General features: G+C 41.3%; 2 protein-coding genes across 2 annotated transcripts; both read right to left on the reverse strand.

Annotated features, from left to right (window-relative positions):
- Nucleotides 1–8,062: 8,062 nt before the first annotated feature.
- On the reverse strand, nt 8,063–12,413 carry LOC135261067 (aquaporin-1-like). Its single transcript, XM_064346925.1, has 4 exons — nt 11,881–12,413; nt 10,593–10,754; nt 10,040–10,120; nt 8,063–8,393 (listed from the first exon to the last, which is right to left on the reverse strand). The coding sequence occupies exons 1-4, from the start codon at nt 12,241–12,243 to the stop codon at nt 8,211–8,213; spliced, it is 789 nt and encodes a 262-aa protein (XP_064202995.1). The 5' UTR covers nt 12,244–12,413; the 3' UTR covers nt 8,063–8,210.
- A 3,581-nt stretch (nt 12,414–15,994) lies between these two features.
- Nucleotides 15,995–18,547, reverse strand: LOC135261068 (aquaporin-1-like). The gene is made up of 4 exons (XM_064346926.1): nt 18,138–18,547; nt 17,246–17,407; nt 16,889–16,969; nt 15,995–16,554 (listed from the first exon to the last, which is right to left on the reverse strand). The coding sequence occupies exons 1-4, from the start codon at nt 18,501–18,503 to the stop codon at nt 16,375–16,377; spliced, it is 789 nt and encodes a 262-aa protein (XP_064202996.1). The 5' UTR covers nt 18,504–18,547; the 3' UTR covers nt 15,995–16,374.
- Nucleotides 18,548–19,748: the final 1,201 nt, after the last annotated feature.

A 19,748-nucleotide genomic window follows, 5' to 3' on the forward strand; every position in this document is an offset into this window, starting at 1 on the left:
GGATGCTACACCTGAGGATCTTGTAGATGACGCAGGCAGACTGACCTGACAGACCAGATGGGTTTAGAGAGGAAGGGGGAATATTCTTCTGAGTGAAGCTCACTCTCCTGGGTTGATGCTATGACAAATTACTGTATGCACCACTCAGCAGGACTCCTGGATACAGTACATGCTGACTTATTTGATTGCAGATTCCGTAAGGGCCATAAAGCGCATCACTGCACTAAACAGCAGTATCTCTATAGGATATAGCACTCCGGAATCGCATAGCAGGGATCCACAACAATGGTTCTGGAGAACCACAAGGTCTGCTGGATTTAGTGTTAACCTCAAAATTGGCAACTGATTCAGGCCTGAGAAACCAGGTGTGTTAACTGTAAATGACTGCTTTAATTGAAAAGTTATGCGTTGTATAACAATAAAACACAGTAGATACTGTGGGGCTCCAGGAATCGGGGACCCAAGCCTCTGCAGATTTCATTTTTGAAAGTACTGCCAAAACGAAGTATAATTTTAGCCTCTCATTTTACTGGAACCCTTGACAAAGTTGCCATATCTTCTGAAATATATATCTATATGTAGGAGTAAGGCAGTACAGTGCATACAAATGTGTCTAGGATGGCATGGTGGTGCATGGATAGTGCTGTGGCCTCACAGCAAGGAAGTTCCAAGTTTGAATCCCAGCCAGGGCCTTTTTGTGTGGAGTTTGCATTTACTCCACGTGGGTTTCTTCTGGATACTCTGGTTTCCTCCCATAGTCCATAGACTTGCAGATATGGCTAATTAGAAATACTAAATTGCCTGTAGGTATGAGAGTGTGAGTGAATGGTGTGTGTGCCTTGCAATGAATTGGTGACCTGTCCAGGGTGTATGCCGGCCCCTTGCCCAATGCATGCTGGGTTAGGCTCCAGTGACCCTGTCCAGGAATAAGCAGGTTAGACAATGGATGGATGGACACGCGTTTAATATATTACACACCTTTACGCATATCATAAAATAGCTTACACAATAACTGTACTGTAACATTATCACATATGGAGACACTAGCATGAACCATTCAAACAGCAAGCCCTGCAATGCAATAGTAAGGTTAATTTATTCAAGGATATCCTGTTATGCAAAACTTGGGATCTTAACGGCCATTTGCAGATTAAAGAGTCCTTGACATTCCATAACACATTCACTAGGTTTTGATTTTTGAGTTTTAGGCATGTTTCACTGCCTTGAGTGAGGTTTTAAGTTAAATTTGAGCATGTATTCCCTGAGATTTCACCCTGCTGAGTATCTAAAACAACACAAATCAGGCCCTGTGGTTTGTGAACATCATACATTCCTTCCTGTATTTGACTGAAAGACATCCTCCTGAGAATACCTTTTAAAACAAATGATCCTTTACTTCCATTTTCCGCAAACAGGACACATCCGCAGGATTCACTGGGGACGCGTTCTAACATCAAGCTGTCAGTTTGGTAAACATTTTTGGAAGTGTTTCAATAGTTGCCGTGCCTTATACACCTAGATTCTTCTTGAAGGTATACAAATTTTACCTTGAGGGGGCTTGTGATAATAGTCTATTGTTTAGAATCAAAATGAAGGTGTGTTGAGTCACTGATGAGGCAAACAGATGTTGGCACAAAGCTGTTGAGTGATGGTCAACTGAATTCCTTCTGGCCTCTCTACCTCCAAACTCTTGGAAGATGTAGTGAACGGTTTCTGAAGTTATATCACAGTTCATGATAGGCATGCCCAAGGACAGAAACCCCATTAGCAATGGTCATGTCCCTTCATATACAATCATAAGTCACATAAAAAATAAAACTGTTAACTATGATGGTTGAGACACACAACTATGACTGTTAAGAGTGCAGAGTTGGCCATCTGGTTAATCAACAGAATCTGCTCAGTGGGGCAGTCCAGAAGCACTGAAGTGATGAGGGTAACCATTGTCAAACCGAGTGAGTGTAACCGTTATCAAAAGTTTGTACTGTACTGCATTATGAATCAAATTCTCTCCTTTGGTCTGTCTCTCATCGCAGCACAAGTGACAGAGCAGAAAGAAACTGTTGAACCTCTGTGTTGAACATTTTAGGGCAAAAAAGATTAATGATTGATTGGATGAAATGACGAAATATTTTCAGCTAAAATAGTTTCACTGCTGTTTTCATTGCCATTTGGCATTGAATCAGTGTTTAATTGCTTGCCTATAACAAATAAACAAAAAAGAAATAATCCATATTGATTAATTTTTTATTTTAAATATCTAATCTTGTTTTGTGTAATAATACTATTATTAAAATTATTTTTTTTTCTTTGATTATGTCACTTCAAGTGAAAATTTGTACTGGACCGATACGTATCGATCAGGTCTCAGTGCATTAGACCATTATATTTACCAGTTGATACACAAAATATCAGTTTCACCTGCTGTTATACATTATTGTACACATCTCATGATCGAGCATGTGAAATGTAAATCTCATTTAATTGAATTAGAATCCATTTATACTGTTTATGCGGGCAATTTTACTGTTTCAGTCATAAGGTGAAATGACCTTATCCTTATTGGCAAATGACACTTAAACATGTCACAAAGGTGCCCTTGCTCTAGTACTTTAGCCTTTTTACAGCCACACAGTTGAAATCCTGTGTTATCGGGTCTCCAGTGCATAAAACAGAACCTCAGACTTAATCTCATGGGTGGAGTGCCATCCCCTTCCTGTCTGTGGGGGGTGCTGGCCCCCTGTTAGCACCTGACAGAAAGCAGCTTCGGGGGAGGTGACACGTCAAGCAGCCCTGGGAGGAGACTGAAGTAACCACACCGCAGGAACACAAGCTTAAAGGATGAGGAATCTCTCCCCCTTCCCCCCAACACACACATACACACACACTTAAAGCGGACATGCACATACAGACTCCCACATAAAGACACACACGCATACATGTGCACACACACACACTGGCTGGAATTTAGTCAATTAAATAAAAACATCACCATAAACACAGTTTTGTGAATTCAACAATCACTAAAATAACTCAAAATTAAGTTTGTAAAGAAAGTGAAATGTTAATTTAATGCATACACCCTTGTGTGGAGCCTTAAGTCCCTGCACCACAACACAGAGCCACAAGCTCCAAGGACCAAGAATCTATTGCTCTCGCTTTAAACTTTTTCCTCCATCGTGAATGCCTTGAGCTGCATTGAAATAAGCCCAGTCTTACACTTTTCGCATTGTGGCACCCTTGCATGGTTTTCCTCCAGAAATCATTGTCAGGCTGTTGAATATGTGGAGTGGTGACTGGACTAAAACCATTTAAAACAGTGGTGGCTAAGTTGTCTCAGCAAGTCAAAGCCCGCTCTAAATTTGTTCCACCCGGATTCTTTGTAACTTGTTCACTATTATTCCAGAAAATAAAATGTCCATTATGTTCAGGTTTGTGCAAATTACACAGCAAATTATTTTTTAAATAATAAATTAACATTGAGCGGATTCCTGCTTTTTGCCCAATGCACACTGGGATAGGCTCCAGCACCCCCCCTCCCCCCCGTGACCCTGCCCAGGAGAAGCGGGTATAGATAATGGATGGAGCAGAACAGTGGAACCATTGTGGACCATTATGGCAATTTAGCACCTTGGTATCATTTAAACTGTATTGTCAACACAGTCCCAATTTTGAATCTTTCTAATCCCTCCAGAATTCAATTCTGATTAAGCTATATTCTAGAAGCAGATTTAACGTCCTATCAGATTGGCTTCTCTCTCAGCAAACAGTCAGGCCGGAAACATACCCTACGCAAGCACGTGATTGCAAATGACAACGGCAGGCCGACATGCTGTGAACGCATGCCCTGGCTGTTCATACTCAACATGTCCCTGTGGAGGTAATAAACCCGAGTCCTCAAGGGGGTGATTCAGGACAGCTGTGAAAAGACGAAGCGGAAGACAGCACAAATTAAAGACGACGGCCGCATCCTGGTGTTGTTGTTGCCTGCTATAGCGCCCCTCGCTGTGACGTTTGACACTGCAGCTTGCGCTTGCGTTGTGTTAAGAATTTCAGGTGACACACTTCAGAATGCAACAACGCATGCAACCAACTTTGCATAGTTCGAAGCATCTCTGCTTGAGTACTTACGTAGGGCATTTTTCCTGGCCTTGGACATGCATGTCTACAGGTCAGAGGGGGACGATCCAGAGGTCAGTAAGTAAAAGACTTTCCCATAATTTTGTTCAAATCACCTGGGTTTGTTAATTAGCACACCTCTTCAGCCAGGAGGTAGAATCACCTGGCTGAGTTCATGGGTGGAAAAAACACATTGTAGGACTTTCACTTTCTGACCCCTGGACTTTCCACCTCTGTTCTGTAGACATGCAAGTCTAACTGAACCTGAACTTTCCACTTTGGGTTTTCCTACCTCTGCTTACAGGTACAGGTAAGTCTTCAATCTATATTTAAAACAGTGGTTCCCAACCCTGTTCCTGGAGATCTAGCATCCTGTAGGTTTTCATTCCAACCCAAATTTAGCATACCTATATCTGCTGCTGAACAAGGTGTGCTTTGTTATATTTGGAGTGAAAACCAACAGGATAGTAGATCTCCAGGAACAGGGTTGGGAACCACTGATTTAAAGCAGCCATACCTGGAAGGACAAAGGCAATTTGGCTATGCAGCTGTGTACCTGCAGATAAATATAAAGCCCTGGCTCAAAACTGTGACTCATAAGTCCAAGCCTATAGTCTTGACACTCAGAACACATTCACAGTTTCTGGGGTGTTGTATTGTGCAGCAGTCGTTCCTTATGTAGCCTATAGCATTTACTACGTAAGCAATGAAGAGCGCTATATAAGAGCTTATTGTATTGTATTATTGTATTGTACTACATAAGCAATGCACCAATCGACCTGCAGTTAAGGTCCTCATGTATTTGATTGTAAACAATGCCCAGGGAAAGTTGAATTGAAATATAATCTGGTGGTCATTTGTCATAACAGATTTGTAAGAATTAGAAATGCAGATGCTGCAGATCTACAGAGGTCAGCCGTACAGGGATTCACAGAGCCATACCTAAGGGCGAACAAAACTGGTCACTAGAAAACAACAACAAAGCCAGCTATGGAATTTGTGAATCACTGATTTTGCTTTAATGACAGAAGGGGAATAAAACAATTGGTAGGTGTAAGGGGTGGTCTTGTTATCAAGAGTCTGCTTCCTTCCTCCGATTCAATGCCTGGCCAAGAAAAACTCACCAACGATGGCAAAATGAACGCCATTGCTTTTTTTAACACTCTCGCTCCGTATAAAAGCAGATTAGGTCCGGCTGTTGAGTCTGTCAGTTTGTGGTTATTAAACGATTAGCGCAGGGAGTGGGCAGGAGCAATCAAGCATGTGAGGGGACCCATGCAGTCTGCAAAAATGACACAGTGTGTGAAATAAAGCCTTGCTTCTCTCTGGGGGCTTTACTGAAACTCAAACCTCCACATAATGCATATAATAAATGAGTTTGTGTTTCTGTAATATGAATTATGAATTTACTGAAATTCATCAAACGAAGGAGGGCATAACATGGGCAGAACTCTTAGAGCACATATTTGGCTTTCGATAAGTAACGTGTGTTCATAAATAATGGAGAGCAGAGTTGTTAACGTTTGATTATTCAACCAACACTTTCCCATGCATACCATGGAATTTCTGAAGGCAGTCGTCACCTCCCTGCGACAATAAACACAGGAATGAACATAAATTCATGCTTGTGGATACACAGTGTTGCACAGATACACACATTTCTAAACTGAACAATAAAGAGGATGGAGAAAAATGGTAAACGTCATGCTCCAGCTCCACATAACCAAAACGGCGAGACACATGAACATTAGTAATTCATATTTATACCTCAACAGTTTCCTCTGTTAAACTCACCAGAACACAAAGACTGAACGCGACCCATTGCCTCTTGTAATGGATCTTCTCCATGTGCTCAACATGCTTTCTGGGCTTTTCCACAAGACGACTTCTGGGCAAACATGCAGCATCAAATTTCATAATGAACATTTCTTAGTAGCAACACTCAAATATGCAAAACAAATGTCTCCATTTACTAGATGACTAACTCACAATATTTCCTAATACAGAGCTCATCATTGAAGAACAGTGCTTTTGTCAGTTCATAAGAATACTTATAATACTCAAAATGCATCGTAAAGCTGATGGAAAAACCCCATACACTATTCCGTGCCCCAGTTTAATCAATGAGTTAATGCACAAGGATAGTGACTCAGCAGCATCGCATTAGAGCATAATCTGGTGAACACATTTCTCTACTTCAGAGACATTGGCAAAAAAGCACAAAGAATGGACAGGTCTTTGTACTTCACACATAAATTATCATTATGCAAATATGGCTAATCCCATCGCTGCCATGGTCAATTTGTTTCAAAATGGCCATAACATTAATTAGAGCACTGGCTATCAAACTTGGTCCTGGGGGACACCTCTGTATGCTCATTTTCATTATAACCATAATTACAATGCCAGAACTTGACACCATACAATCAAGACCTTCCTAAACTTAATGCGCAGCAAATCCCGTGTTAGTATGGTACATTGTAAAGCCATGCCAGTACACAGCAGCATACTAAAAGCTGAAAGCATACTGAAAACAACCCTTGGGATTTGCTCTAAATGCACTAGTGTTTTTAGTATACACTTGCATCAGAAAGGGGAACAATACACAATATTTGCACTGGAAACACCAAGATGTTTAATTCAGTACGGAACTAGATATGGAATACTAGGACTGAATCCATATGGACCCTAGAATACAGTCCTTAGAATTTAAATCCAGAATCATACACCGATCAGGGGTATCAGGTCCAAGGAACTCCCAGAAGGGAGGGGCCAGTGACATCATGGGTCACTTTCACCCACGATTACCATACGACACAAGTGGTGCGATAAGTTTAGCACTGAAGCCATGGTCTGGGAAAACTTTGCTTTGACCGAGGGGGAGGCAGGGAAATTATAATTTACACTGATTCTAGCTCCACAATGCGTCACCAATCACTATGCACTCTAGCCATTTGGACCACATTCTTTTAAAATTTTGGCTAAGGTCCAACAAAGCTGGGAAGAATGCTCAAGAGAAAGTATATTCAAAAGAGGGAGTGAAAACAGTCAAAACTGTTAAAACTGTGAAGGTACAGGAGTTCATGTTTCGGGGTTCTGGCTATCTGTAGGGACCACAAATGTACGGCATGACCTCATCATTAAGAGCTACACCCTCGTCAAGCCCATGTGGTCATTATCACTCGGACAAACATCCGAAATTCCTCAAGATGGGAGTCTTGAGAAAATCCACAGAAAACTAAACTCCCTTTTCACAGTAAACAGAGGCAATGATGGAAGAGAAATCTGAGCTTTTGTTTGGAGAATCACAGCTCTCCAGCTAGATGGTTGAACAAATGGGGTCAACCTACAAAAACACTAATGGTGTATGGACACAGACACAGTATACAATCATGTTTGACAATACAGAAATTAAGGAAATGAAATTAAACTTTTTGTATGAATCTAAACCCTTTGTATGAATTTTACATATTAAAAAACACATTTTCCATCACATACAGAATTATACAATGCATTTTCCAGTACTTCACTGAAATGGTAGTGCGGCAGGTTTCCATCAAGTCTTTGCCTTCTCTTTGACATAATGGATAAAATCACACAGCTAAACAAGGCTGGGCGCCGAGGGAGGAAACTGTATGCCAGTTCAGGCTAGGGGATGTCACTACCTGTAGCGGATGCTAATTTTCCTCACTCAATCTCAAGTCCAATACACTACAAATGGTACACATTAAGTGCAATACTAACATTAAATTCATCAACTCATAACCAGTATGGTCACTCTGATTTCATTGGTTGGAAACCACAACCATGATAGCTAAGTTTGTCATGTTTCACATGCAGACCAATTCCTGAAGACAAATTATCGAAGCAAGAAATTTTGGCATTCAGAGGAAATTCTAGAGTTTGTGGCAATTCTTGTCAGGAGGAAACAAATGGTCAGCAGTAAATTTCATTGACACCAATGGCAGTTTATTTGGTTGAGCAGAAAAAAAACCGTAGCTTAGCCAATGCAATTTTAATACATTCAGGAGGAAGCCCAAAGCATTGCATTTATATTTCTTCCCATGATGCCATCTGGTCTTCAAATACATTCACCCTTTGGTCCACTGGGCAGCACTACAACCTTCAAGCAGTGGTTCTTGTGCAGGAGCATCCTCGGAGCCATAACACAGAACCTTCAGGCGCTCGGTGAGGTCACCCAGTTTGGGGTGGAGGAGGTAGTCATAGACAAGGGCAGCTACCAGGCCCCCGCTGATAGGGCCTATCCAGTACACCTGGAAAGGCATTACAATTTAAGTTGAACCAATAAGATGCTGCATGTAAACAGTCAAATGTGTCTGAAGATGAGGAAAATTCATTTAGCATCAAATGCAGATCGAAAATGAAGTCTAAAATAGGAGCGCTGTGCAAAGAATTTCCTAAATTGAGCCAGTGACCAGATAAACTGGAATCACAAATTTTCCCTGAGTATAGTAGCTATACAGTAGCTCATTCAGAGGGATAAAAACCCTGGGTTATAAATTCGTTCAGAGAGAGTAGGCTGAGCTAGACCAGAGATACCAAGTGCTGGAAGTTAACATTAAATTTGAATACAACATATCCCCTGGCTTCAGAGGTGTAAATAAAAATAAATAAAAATCCAGGTTTCAAAAGCAAGTCCTCCCCGGTATTTTGATCCAATCACCGGGATTAGCCAACTGGTACAATTCTATAGCCAGGAGATTAGGAAAACTAATTGGTTAAGTCAACTGGCTGAGTTCATGGTTGGTAGAAACACATGGCAGGACTCTTACTTTCTGACCCCTGGACTTTCTGCCTCTGCATTTACAAAAATACAAGGCATTAAATTAACTGCAGAAGACTAATTTTTCATATGAAATGTTCAACTTGCAAAATGGCAAACCGATTGGACTAACCAGGGCATACGAGTACAAACCAAATGACAGCACAGCATTTGGATTTTTTTAAGTTTGTCAAAATGGTTACTTTTACTCCTATGGATAACCTAAGAGGTATTTAGAACACTTCATTTATAAAATCAATTTAAGACTTACATTCAAGGTTTCAGTATAAACTTTGATAAACCAGTTTAAGTCAGCCATCTCACACCTTTAACTAGTTATGAGGTGCAAATAGGGGGGGGGGGGGAGAGCAATATAAGGAGAAGCAAAAACAATGTGAGGTGCACTTGGGAGAAAATGTGTAAATATTCTGCAGCTTGGGAACCAGGAAAACAGCATGCTGCTTAGCAGAATGTGACAGTTCACACTTTCAACCCAAGAGGATTACATTTTATAACCACGGCACTAGGAGAAATAGGCCTCAAGACAAAAAGCACTGATATATGAACACAAAGGTGAAAGGACATTTAAGGCATCTGTTAAAAATGTTTACTGGTTTACGCACATTCGATGTGTGGGTGTCTGTTTACAGTTATCTAAAACAAAATGGGACTAACTGATTTCATCATTCAAAAGGGTCCCGTCTTAAATTGAATGATCCATGTAGTAAAATGCAAGTCAAGTCTGACATCTTAAATAGTCTTGGGGGCTTTTTTGTTTTGCATTCCAAAAAATGACATAGGAAAGCCTACTCTGGTAAGCAGACCATGAACGTCCGCTACCAATTTGACAAAGGTAAATTTTAAACCAGAAATACTCCAGACTACTAGACTAGCCAGTCCTGGTCTACTTCAGAGACTACTGAAATACATCTACACGGATGGGATATGAAATAAGCATTCCATTTGTTAACACAGGCAGCGAGAGAAAGAAAATAACACGATCAAAGTCAGAGGCTTATGGAAAAAAATGGCAGTAATCAATTTACAGTTAAAGATCCTATAAACACGGTCAATATTTCAGGCTGCAATCTTGAAAAGACGACCCAAATATCACTTCACTCATTTGAACTGACGTACCCAGTGGTTTTCAAAGGCTCTCATAACGACCGCTGGGCCAAAGGAACGAGCAGGGTTAATTCCACATCCGGTGTAGCGCATCTGTGGACAAACAACTTCAAATCAGTTCGGCAGCCAAGGCATAAGCGGTGCAATTTGGGTCCTCTGTACAAATCAATTAGGCTAAATCAAATGAATCAATACTGATGTTTTAAACAGGTCTCATCTTATCCAGAAGGGCCGGTGTGGGTGCAGCTTTTGTTTCACCAAGCAGTACACCTGATTCTGCTAATCAAACACTAGTCTTCTTGCAAAGGATCTTGATTGTAGAATCAGGTGTGTAACTGCTTGGTTGGAACAAACCTGCACCACGCCTTTCTGGATAAGATGAGACCCTGTTAAATCTACACCTTACATTACAGTTATTAATGTATTCACTGCAATGATGCAACAAATTAAATTTGGCTAGTGCACCTAGTTAACTGGAAATATGCAGTTTAGCTTAATGATCAGGAAATGTCAACATTCATGGATGAAGGAAGATATGGTACATGGCATGCCCATTTCAACTTACTGCTGCAAGATGACCCAGACCCACTGAAAGACCAATTGCCAGGGGGGCGGAGCCTGTGACATCAGACCGCCTTTTATCTGTGGTTGCTATGAAGCACAGGACCAGCTGAAAGGTTGCCAGGAATTCTATACCGAAGCCTTGAGCCACAGCAACACCATTTAGCTGTGAGCAGGCAGAACACACAACACCATTGAAAAGCTTCCATCACACCTGCATCAGCTACACTATTAGCCTGCACGATAAGAGTGCATTAACATACATTGGTGGAAGCTATAAAATATATTTAACATACCATTCATGTTGTCCCCAACACCAGCAAATTCCTCACTTTTGACTGTTACATGTTAGACCCTCCAGGGAGGACACTGCCCACTCTTGTTCTAGATGAGGGGTGCACAATAAGGGCTGACCCGTTTCAGGATTTTGCACCAACTTCTGCTCTTATCAGCTCAATCACATCTTGACCTTATTTGTACAAGCACTAGCTACAGCAGCAGACTTGGTGTACCCTAAAGTTTTTACCATGATCAAGAGTGAACCAGCTTAGTTTAGAGAGCGGTCAAAACTAAAGATAATTGGTTGCAACAAAAACCAGCATATAGACCTGCCCTCCAAGTTGTGCACCCCTGTTCTAGACATAACTAACCAACCACCTAGCAAGTGGATTAGGCCAGTGGTGATTTATCCTGTTCCTGGAGATCTATCATCTTGTAGGTTTTAATATCAACTCTAATTTGGCTCCGACTCTGCTAATTAGCAGCTGAACAGGATCTCTAGCTGTTGAATGAAGTGTACTTTGTTAGAGTTTGAGTGAAAACCTAAAGGACGGTAGATCTCCAGGAACAGGGTGCTCGCTAGCCTACTGGATTAGATGTAGTCTTTCGTTGCAGAAATGGTTATACTCCTGAAAATTTTTACATCAATTCAATCGATTTGAAACCTATTCGAGGAAGTTCAATTAAAATTTCTGGCGCGACACGCGGAACCTCTCAACCAATCAATAATTTACAATAGTTAAATACTTTCGTTTAACAGGATAAGGTTAATTTAGGCCATCGAATTCAATGGATGAATACAATACAAATACTCATCATCACGGTCCATTTCAAGCAATAGCCTACACTGATGAATCAAGAACAATGCGAACTAATTAGCAGTTGTGTTGTGGCGAATGCCCACAACAAGAGGGTGAATAACAACATTTTGATCGGAAAGCCCAACCAAAGGTTTTGGCCACGCTTGTCCACTCAATCACTCATTTCGCGATCAGTAATGCCAGGTCGCTCACCTTGTTAACTCCAAGGGAATCTGTGGTGTTCGGTCTCACTCCATACACAATGCCGCTGGCAAAGACTGCCCCAAGCATCTGCGCCAGAATGTAGAACACAGCTCGGAACACGCTTATCTGACAGCTAATGAGCGTAGCCAGGGTAATCGCTGGATTGAGGTGGGCCCCGCTTACATGACACAAGCTCTGAGCCAGGGTGGCAATGGCCAGACCGAAGGCTAATGCGACCTTCACTTCTTGCTGTGGCCCGGTGTCTTTGTCCCCGACTGCAGCTGAAATACCAACGAATATGAAAAGAGTCATGCCCAGCAGCTCGGCCAGAACGGCCCTCCAGAAGGCCCAGGTTTTGAGTTCTCTCGTCATGACTATAGTTAATCAGTAGTAGCATGCAGTGGTTTGCTCAGAGTTGAGGTAGGCTATGCTTTCCCTAGCGATCAGGCTTGTACAACAATAAGAAAAGCAAATATCCTATCTTTTCTCTTCTTGCCCGTCGTAAACAGCCTACCACAGCTGACGAATACGATTCAATTGCTCGTCATTTTCTGACCTATTAGCCCTGGCCCAGGTGTGCATTAAAGTCAAATTGATTCCCGTTTTCGTGCAAATCAGCTTTAGCTTTTTCACTAACGTAGGTCTGTCACCAATTAATAAAATAATTAACCTTATAGCACATTACAGAAAATTTTAAAGAAATTTAGATTCTAGAACTAATCTGATAGACAAGAAACCCACATTCATAAAACAGTTGCAACAATAACATTCACTTCAGAAATGACAACAGCGAAAACCAGCAGACAAGGGATTGCCAGTGTCTTAACAAATATAGGGACCTTAGGTCTACTTCTTTCGTAATATTTACAGTATGAACCACCTTGGCGCATTGTTAGTGTTCTCTCAGTGGTCATGCAAGGCATTATAAGTGCTTTAAAAAATATATATTTTTTTTTTTACATTTTCCCTTGCTAATTATCTTACGTGTCCTACACAGCTTAGCATGTGTTCTTGATCACATAATTCTCTGCAGTTAATGCGGAATTATGTGATCAGTCATCACACTTGTGCTTACTCCTACACAATTCCCTTTTAGTACATCAAAATTGCTGCATATTTTCCTCATCATGGAGTCTGAAAGAAAAGAAAGAAAACTAGAATAAAACAATTGGATTTATAATAACAACAACAACAACAACAACAACAACAACAACAACAACAACAACAACAACAACAACAACAACAACAACAACAACAACAACTATTATTATTATTATTATTATTATTATTATTATTATTATTTATTACCTGCAACAATAGCAAAAAGCCAACTGCAACAACCAGCAATGACCTGGAACATAGAACAGTCAATTCATATTCCTTTTACCATAGTATTTTGTTTTTAGTGCAGCGTTAAAGACATGTTCAGCATTTCTTACAGCAATTTCCTTACTGAATGTGGTAGAGAGCCTGTATAGGGTAATGCTAATCCAAATCGCTCTGGCATTGAGAAGAGAATAGGGTTACAAGGTGGTACACGAAAAATGTAGCAGGGTGGGCTGAAGTTATGAAAGGTGTCCCAAGAGGTGACCGGAACTACTCTGAGTCACTAGGGTTTTTAATAATGGAAGCTCTTGCTCTGAGGAAAGTATTCAACAAATTCAACAAGCTGTAGGACCTTTCTTTCTCCCACAGTTCAGCCCAATGCCCTCATACTGTGCACACAGATTCAACACAAAGCAAAAATAACAGCTTCAGTATCTTGACATAGGTGTGGGGTGGGGGCGTCGGGGGACAATCAGTTAAGACTAGGACGGCCACAGTCATGATGACTAACTTCCACCGAAATTCCAAGTTACTCCTGACTCCAGATTGCTCAGTGAAATGATTTATGGGAACTGGGTACGCCCTGTCTTGCTGACTGAAAAAGGCCAAACACCCTTCAGGAAAAAGAGAAATTGTGTGGCTACAGGGGCTATTAAAACCTTGGGAAACGCTAGGGTCAATGGTGGAAGGGAAGAGGAGGAGAGGAAGGCTAAAAAAACACATCTAGGCATCCACAAAGGGGATTAAATACACCTGGGGGCAGTTGGAAAACATGGCACTCGACCAAAACCGATAGACTCAAATCACTGGTGGCCGGTGCTCTACGGGAAACAAAAGGCCGCAGTCAGTTAGAATAGGTGTGGGGAACGCCATTGGCTGACAGCCAGACAGAATGCATTGACTGCAGTGGACTACATATGTTATGTTTCGGTCCACGTGCGCCAGTGGATGTATGGAAAACAAATTACTAGCCTCCCCTAATGAAAGGACCACTGCGATGACTGCCTGCGGCCGTGGTTTGTGTGTACTACAGCCCAGTGGCGGTTCTATTATGCGGGGCGCTGTGGCGCCGCCCCCCTAAATGGGAAATAATTATAAAATAAAAATTGTTTACTCATACAATGCGCCTGGTAGTCTGTCAGCGCCTGCCAGCATTCATTAAAATTGGTTCCAAAATCAAATTGTATTTGGTTAATTTCTGTGTGATTATAGCCTACTTCCTGGGTGAAGGGCGCCGGCCAAATGAGTGTGTATGTAAGTCTTTCAACTTTTGGCAAGCAGGTGACCTGAGGCTGCTCTCTAAATGGTTGCTTCAGATTTTCCACGGGGCGCAGCTCTCTGCGCCCCAGACACTCCTACTTTTATTGGCAGCAAATTGGTATTGTTTTTATGTTTTTTGATCTAATATGGTTGGACAATTCTCGACGCTATCTTTCATGTTCACGCCCGCCGTTAATATAATTACGGATGCGCGACTGTCACTCCTGCTCCTTAGCTAGCTGACCGGTACTTCAGGAGATGGCAACTTCAAGTAGAACCGCGGAAATCAAAGACAATTTGGTTATTTCCTTACAAAAACGCCCTTTCACAAGTTGTTCACTGGAAGAAAAAAATAGGATAAAGGAGCTAGGACCGGACCGACCCATTTTACGAATTCAGCAGCAGGCAAGTGATCGAGGACGAGCATACACCCGGAGCGGGCTCTTGTTATGACAAGCGGAGTTGGCTAGCTGGATGGCTAGCATAGAATGTAACAGTGGCAGTAAAAATGACTTTAGTAGTTCCATATTTAGAAATTGAGCTGTTGTCTGTTGGTAACTTTAGGTGATGTAGGTGAAATGGGAATTTTGTCATCTCTACAGATTATTTTATATTATTAAGGAGGGCAAAATATGTTGTTAAGTAGTGCTACTGGCCAGTGTTTAGGCAACATTAGTGTGTTGTGTTGTTTTTAGATTTATTTATTTATTTATTTATTTATTTGATTTTATTTTATTTGCTGAGCTATGAAGTGCTGCTTCAGTTTGTTTGTCCCCCCTAAAACTGCGCCCCCCAAAAAAATTTTCATCACCAGCCGCCACTGCTGCAGCCCCTCCTTATTCAGCACGGTTCACACAGCTCTACGAGTGACTCAGCAACATCACCACCTTATCTTTTCAGGCATGGCTTCAGTAATGGACAATATTTACTGAGGGAATTTTATACTGCAGTTATATATGAAAGATCGTGTGACATTTCAAGAATGAAACATTTTTAATCCTCCTATCTTGACCTTGCCTCAGTGAGAAAAATGCTAATTCATTCACGTAAACATTCTGAAGTCAGGTCAGTTCAGTGTTTTTTAGGTGACTTACATTAAATTCATTCTGTTGCCATTTGTGTAGCACTGTAATATATGGCTCCATTTCTGTTACGCTGTTGCACCTGAGTTTATGTCAAATGTTCTTAAAATGAATTAAAAACTGCTGTACTTACATACACACATAATAGCTGGTGAGACCTTTTACATTCTTGCAATATGGTTCACAAGTGCATTTCTGCCCCAAAAATGATTTTGACCCAGATGAATCAGACTCTCATTTTTATGTTGTGACATAATCCTTTGCATATGAACTTGAAGGTGAGTGTGAACAGCAATGCCATTTCTTAGCTAAAGAAGAAGGGTTAATGTGGTTCCTTTGTATGTGGAGAAACTTATTGCAAAGGCTAGAGAGAATGAAATACTTTGAACCCTCATAGCTCTTTACTGCTGCGCATAGCCCTTACACCTTCAAGACTGAGAAAAAGACATCAGATCAACATTCCAGGACCTCATAGTGATACCATAAGGCACTTTAATTATCAAAAAGTGACAGAAAGGAATGCAGTAGTGAACACATGATACAAATATAGTTTTAAAAATTGAAAATTACTCATACATATACATTTACAAAAAGGAATACAACTGTTTCCAGAAGCACATACAATTCTACCTAGTTAAGAATACTTAAAGGGAAGTATCTTTGTAACATTTCTCAAGTACTGAAGCAGTCAAAGTGCATGCTCAAGAAATGCAATTTCCATTTGACTAATTTGTGACTTTGTAAAAAAAAAAACATTTTCAGAACACATGACCATGGCTTTACAGTCAGATTGGTAAAACTCTAGAAAACTGTACATTGCTTGACACAATTTATTTCACTTTGATGACATTTCGACTGCTGGCACGTCGTCTGGTCCATTGACATCGTAGTCACCATCTGGGCCACTGACCAGAACCTTCATGCGCTCGGGGAAGTCGTCGAATTTGGGGTGGAGGAGGAAGTCGTAGACGAGGGCTGCTGCCACACCTCCGCACATGGGCCCCACCCAGTACACCTGAGAGTGAAGAGGTTAGGAAGAGTGAAGGCTGAGTAACCAGGCATGCTGGATAGAAGCTAGAGCTTCACATCACATCACAGCTGTTCATGACACCGCCACGTTCCTATGAAAAGCCACTTCATCTCATCTGTGGGTCAGAAGCTACTGTGTAATGAGACTAGCTCCTTGTGCCATTTTTAAAAATCTGTTTTTGAAGGGTGAAAACAGTAAATACATACAGTAAGAATGAAATCAATGGAATTGATTACTTAAAAGGCACTGTAGAGGGAGGTCTGTTTAAAAGGCAGAAATGACACCAGAATAAAGTTCAGCGATTACACGCGTGACTTACCCAGTGGTCGGAGAAGTCACCCAAGATGACGGCTGGGCCGAAAGACCGAGCAGGGTTAATCCCGCACCCAGTGAAGCTGATCTGTGGGCATAAACAAACTCGGTTATGACCTCGGTCAGCCAATAGCATGCAAATAAAATGAGTATCACTTATGATTGGAGTCAGTGCTCATTAACTGTTCACACCTAATTTGTATAGCAGATGGGAAACTCATGAAAGCGTTCCTTGATTAAATAAAAATATGGTATAATTAATTAAATTAATGATACTACTACTACTACTACTACTACTACTACTACTACTATAATAATAATAATAATAACTATTATTGAAAATGCAGTTATTTCATTCACTCACGGCTGTTAGGTGTCCTAGAGCCACCGAAAGCCCGATTGCTAGTGGGGCGGAGCCTGTAACGTCACGTCGTCTTTTATCCGTTGTGGCAATGACGCACAGGACCAGCTGGAAGGTGGCCAAGAGCTCCACGCCAACGCCTTGACTGGGGGTGATTTTGTTTAGCTGTGAGAGAAAATGAAATGCAAAACACGTGTTATTATAGAAAACATTTTAGAATTAAATTCAAATAGCCTTGTATTATAAATAAAGAACTGGAGATATAGATGCTCAGTGTTCTTAATTACAAAATAATTACTTCTGAGCTGAACAAAGTGCAAGTGCATTTTAAAATAATTTAAATTAAAGTTCAGCTTTGGTATTAAACTGTTTACATCTGATAATGACACGTATTACATGAAACATCAAGATTTGAATAGTTTTAGAGAGTATGCTTGATGATGCAGTACATGAAAAATACGCTTGAGGGCAGCAAAAACAACATAAACTGAATATGTATACAGTCGATGACAAACTAAAACAACATCACATAACTGCTGTGCATTTATAAAATTGTTTCTAGACACCTAAAAACGATAAATAAAACACTACACTGGGCACTTTTTGGGCAGAATCTGAAGTTTGGTCTAAAATCAATAATTGACCTGTCATATCCATTTTCCCTGATACAGATATGTTATGCAGAATATCCAGATTAGCACTTATAACTGTTAATTATTTAATTACCAAACTTGTGTATCACACCTGAAGAGCTAGGAATCAACTATATTCCGCAACTGACACTCACAATCCAATAATTCAAATGTTATCGTCGCTCAGAGAAGGATTTTTGCAGTCTCGCATCCTGCAAGTGTTCACAGCGCGGCTCGGTGCGAAAGAACGAAATGGCACTCACGCTGTTTAACCCCAGCGCCGCGACGCCCTCCGGTCGGACCCCGTAAACGATGCCGCTGGCCACCGACGCCCCCAGCATCTGCGCTACGATGTACATGACGGCCTTGAGCATGCTGATCTGGCAGCTGGCCAGCATGCCCAGGGTGACGGCCGGGTTGAGGTGGGCGCCGCTTATGTGGCCCAGGCTCTGCGCCAGGGTGGCGATGGACAGCCCGAAGGCCAGCGACACCTTGACCTCCTGGTCGGGGTCGCTGTTGTTGGGGTTGCCTATGGCCGCCGCTATGCTGAGGAATATGAAGAGGGTCATGCCCAGCAGCTCAGCCAGAACGGCCCTCCAGAAGGCTTTGCTCTTGAGCTCCTTCATCATGGCTGAGCCCCCAGTGGTCCTCTGTGATAGTTACTGACGGGACTGCGGGCTCCCATGCCATTTATAGCCTCGGGCTGCTAGTGGGAGGAGGCTGGTTCTTTTTGCAAAAGTGAATGGGAAGGGCCCACTGAATTAATGAGAAATCCTGAAGCTTGCCCCCCTTTTTTTTCTTTTCTCACTCTTTCTACTCTCCTCTTTCTTTAGAGTTGTCATCAGGGCTGTGGCTCACCCAAACCTCCCCCCCACATTTATCTCTCAAACCACATGTAACAAGATTGACGCATCATTGACATTACAAACCTTGCACACTTCTGATGTTCTTGCAAGCTTTGTGAATGGCCAGGCTCTGAAAGGAAACAAGTGCTGGTCTATGGATCTTTTATTTTTGTATTTATTTTGACAGGGAGTATAACTCAGAGCCATTTAAAAGGATCATATGGCTACATGAATAAAATGCATCAGAAAGAACAACAGTAATAATGTTGGGACAGTGAGTGGGTATTTAGGTGATAAACTAACTTCAAAACAGTTATTTCCATAGTCTTTAATCCATAATGAAACAAATACAATGTCTTTACATGTGCCCAGTTTTCTTCTGGGAAAGGACCAGTACAGCATTTGAAAATGAACTTTGTGACAGCGAGTGACCTGTTTCCTATAATATAACACCAAACAATGGCACAGGAAAAAGCATATATAGAGGGGAAAAGGAAGTTGTTCTCATCAGAAATATATGAATTAGTATTTATGATATTCCATATGAATTAAGTCTTCAGAAACAGAGGAAAATATAACCAGTTTACTGCCTTTGATTTTGTCACATTCTCATCCTAGAACCTGTGTAAATGTGTTTCCTTTCAGTGCTGATGCACATTAAACTGCCTTTGATTACCTTGGTTTCAATAAAAAAAAAAGGCCATAACATTTTACAATGTAGTTGTACTCCAAAGGGAAATGTTTCGGAAATTAAAGAATAAACATTAACCAAGGCTCAAATAGTCAAAGATTCACTGGTGATCACCCTGCAATTGAGGCCAGGGCTAAAGCATGCAGTGCCAGGTGAGGAAAGGTCACTGCGGGTCTGCTTATTTAAGTTTTTGTTTCCTCTTTCAGGCAATGCTGCAAGGTCCTTAAGGATTTGCAACAAATTATCCTGCATCTCAAAATTTCAGGAAATGAAATTTTGAAATGCTTTTGTTAGACTCGCGCAATCAACGTCAGACTCCAAATGTCACCTCAGATGAC

This window comes from Anguilla rostrata, chromosome 8 (genome assembly GCF_018555375.3).
Source record: "Anguilla rostrata isolate EN2019 chromosome 8, ASM1855537v3, whole genome shotgun sequence".
Lineage (NCBI taxonomy): Eukaryota > Metazoa > Chordata > Actinopteri > Anguilliformes > Anguillidae > Anguilla > Anguilla rostrata.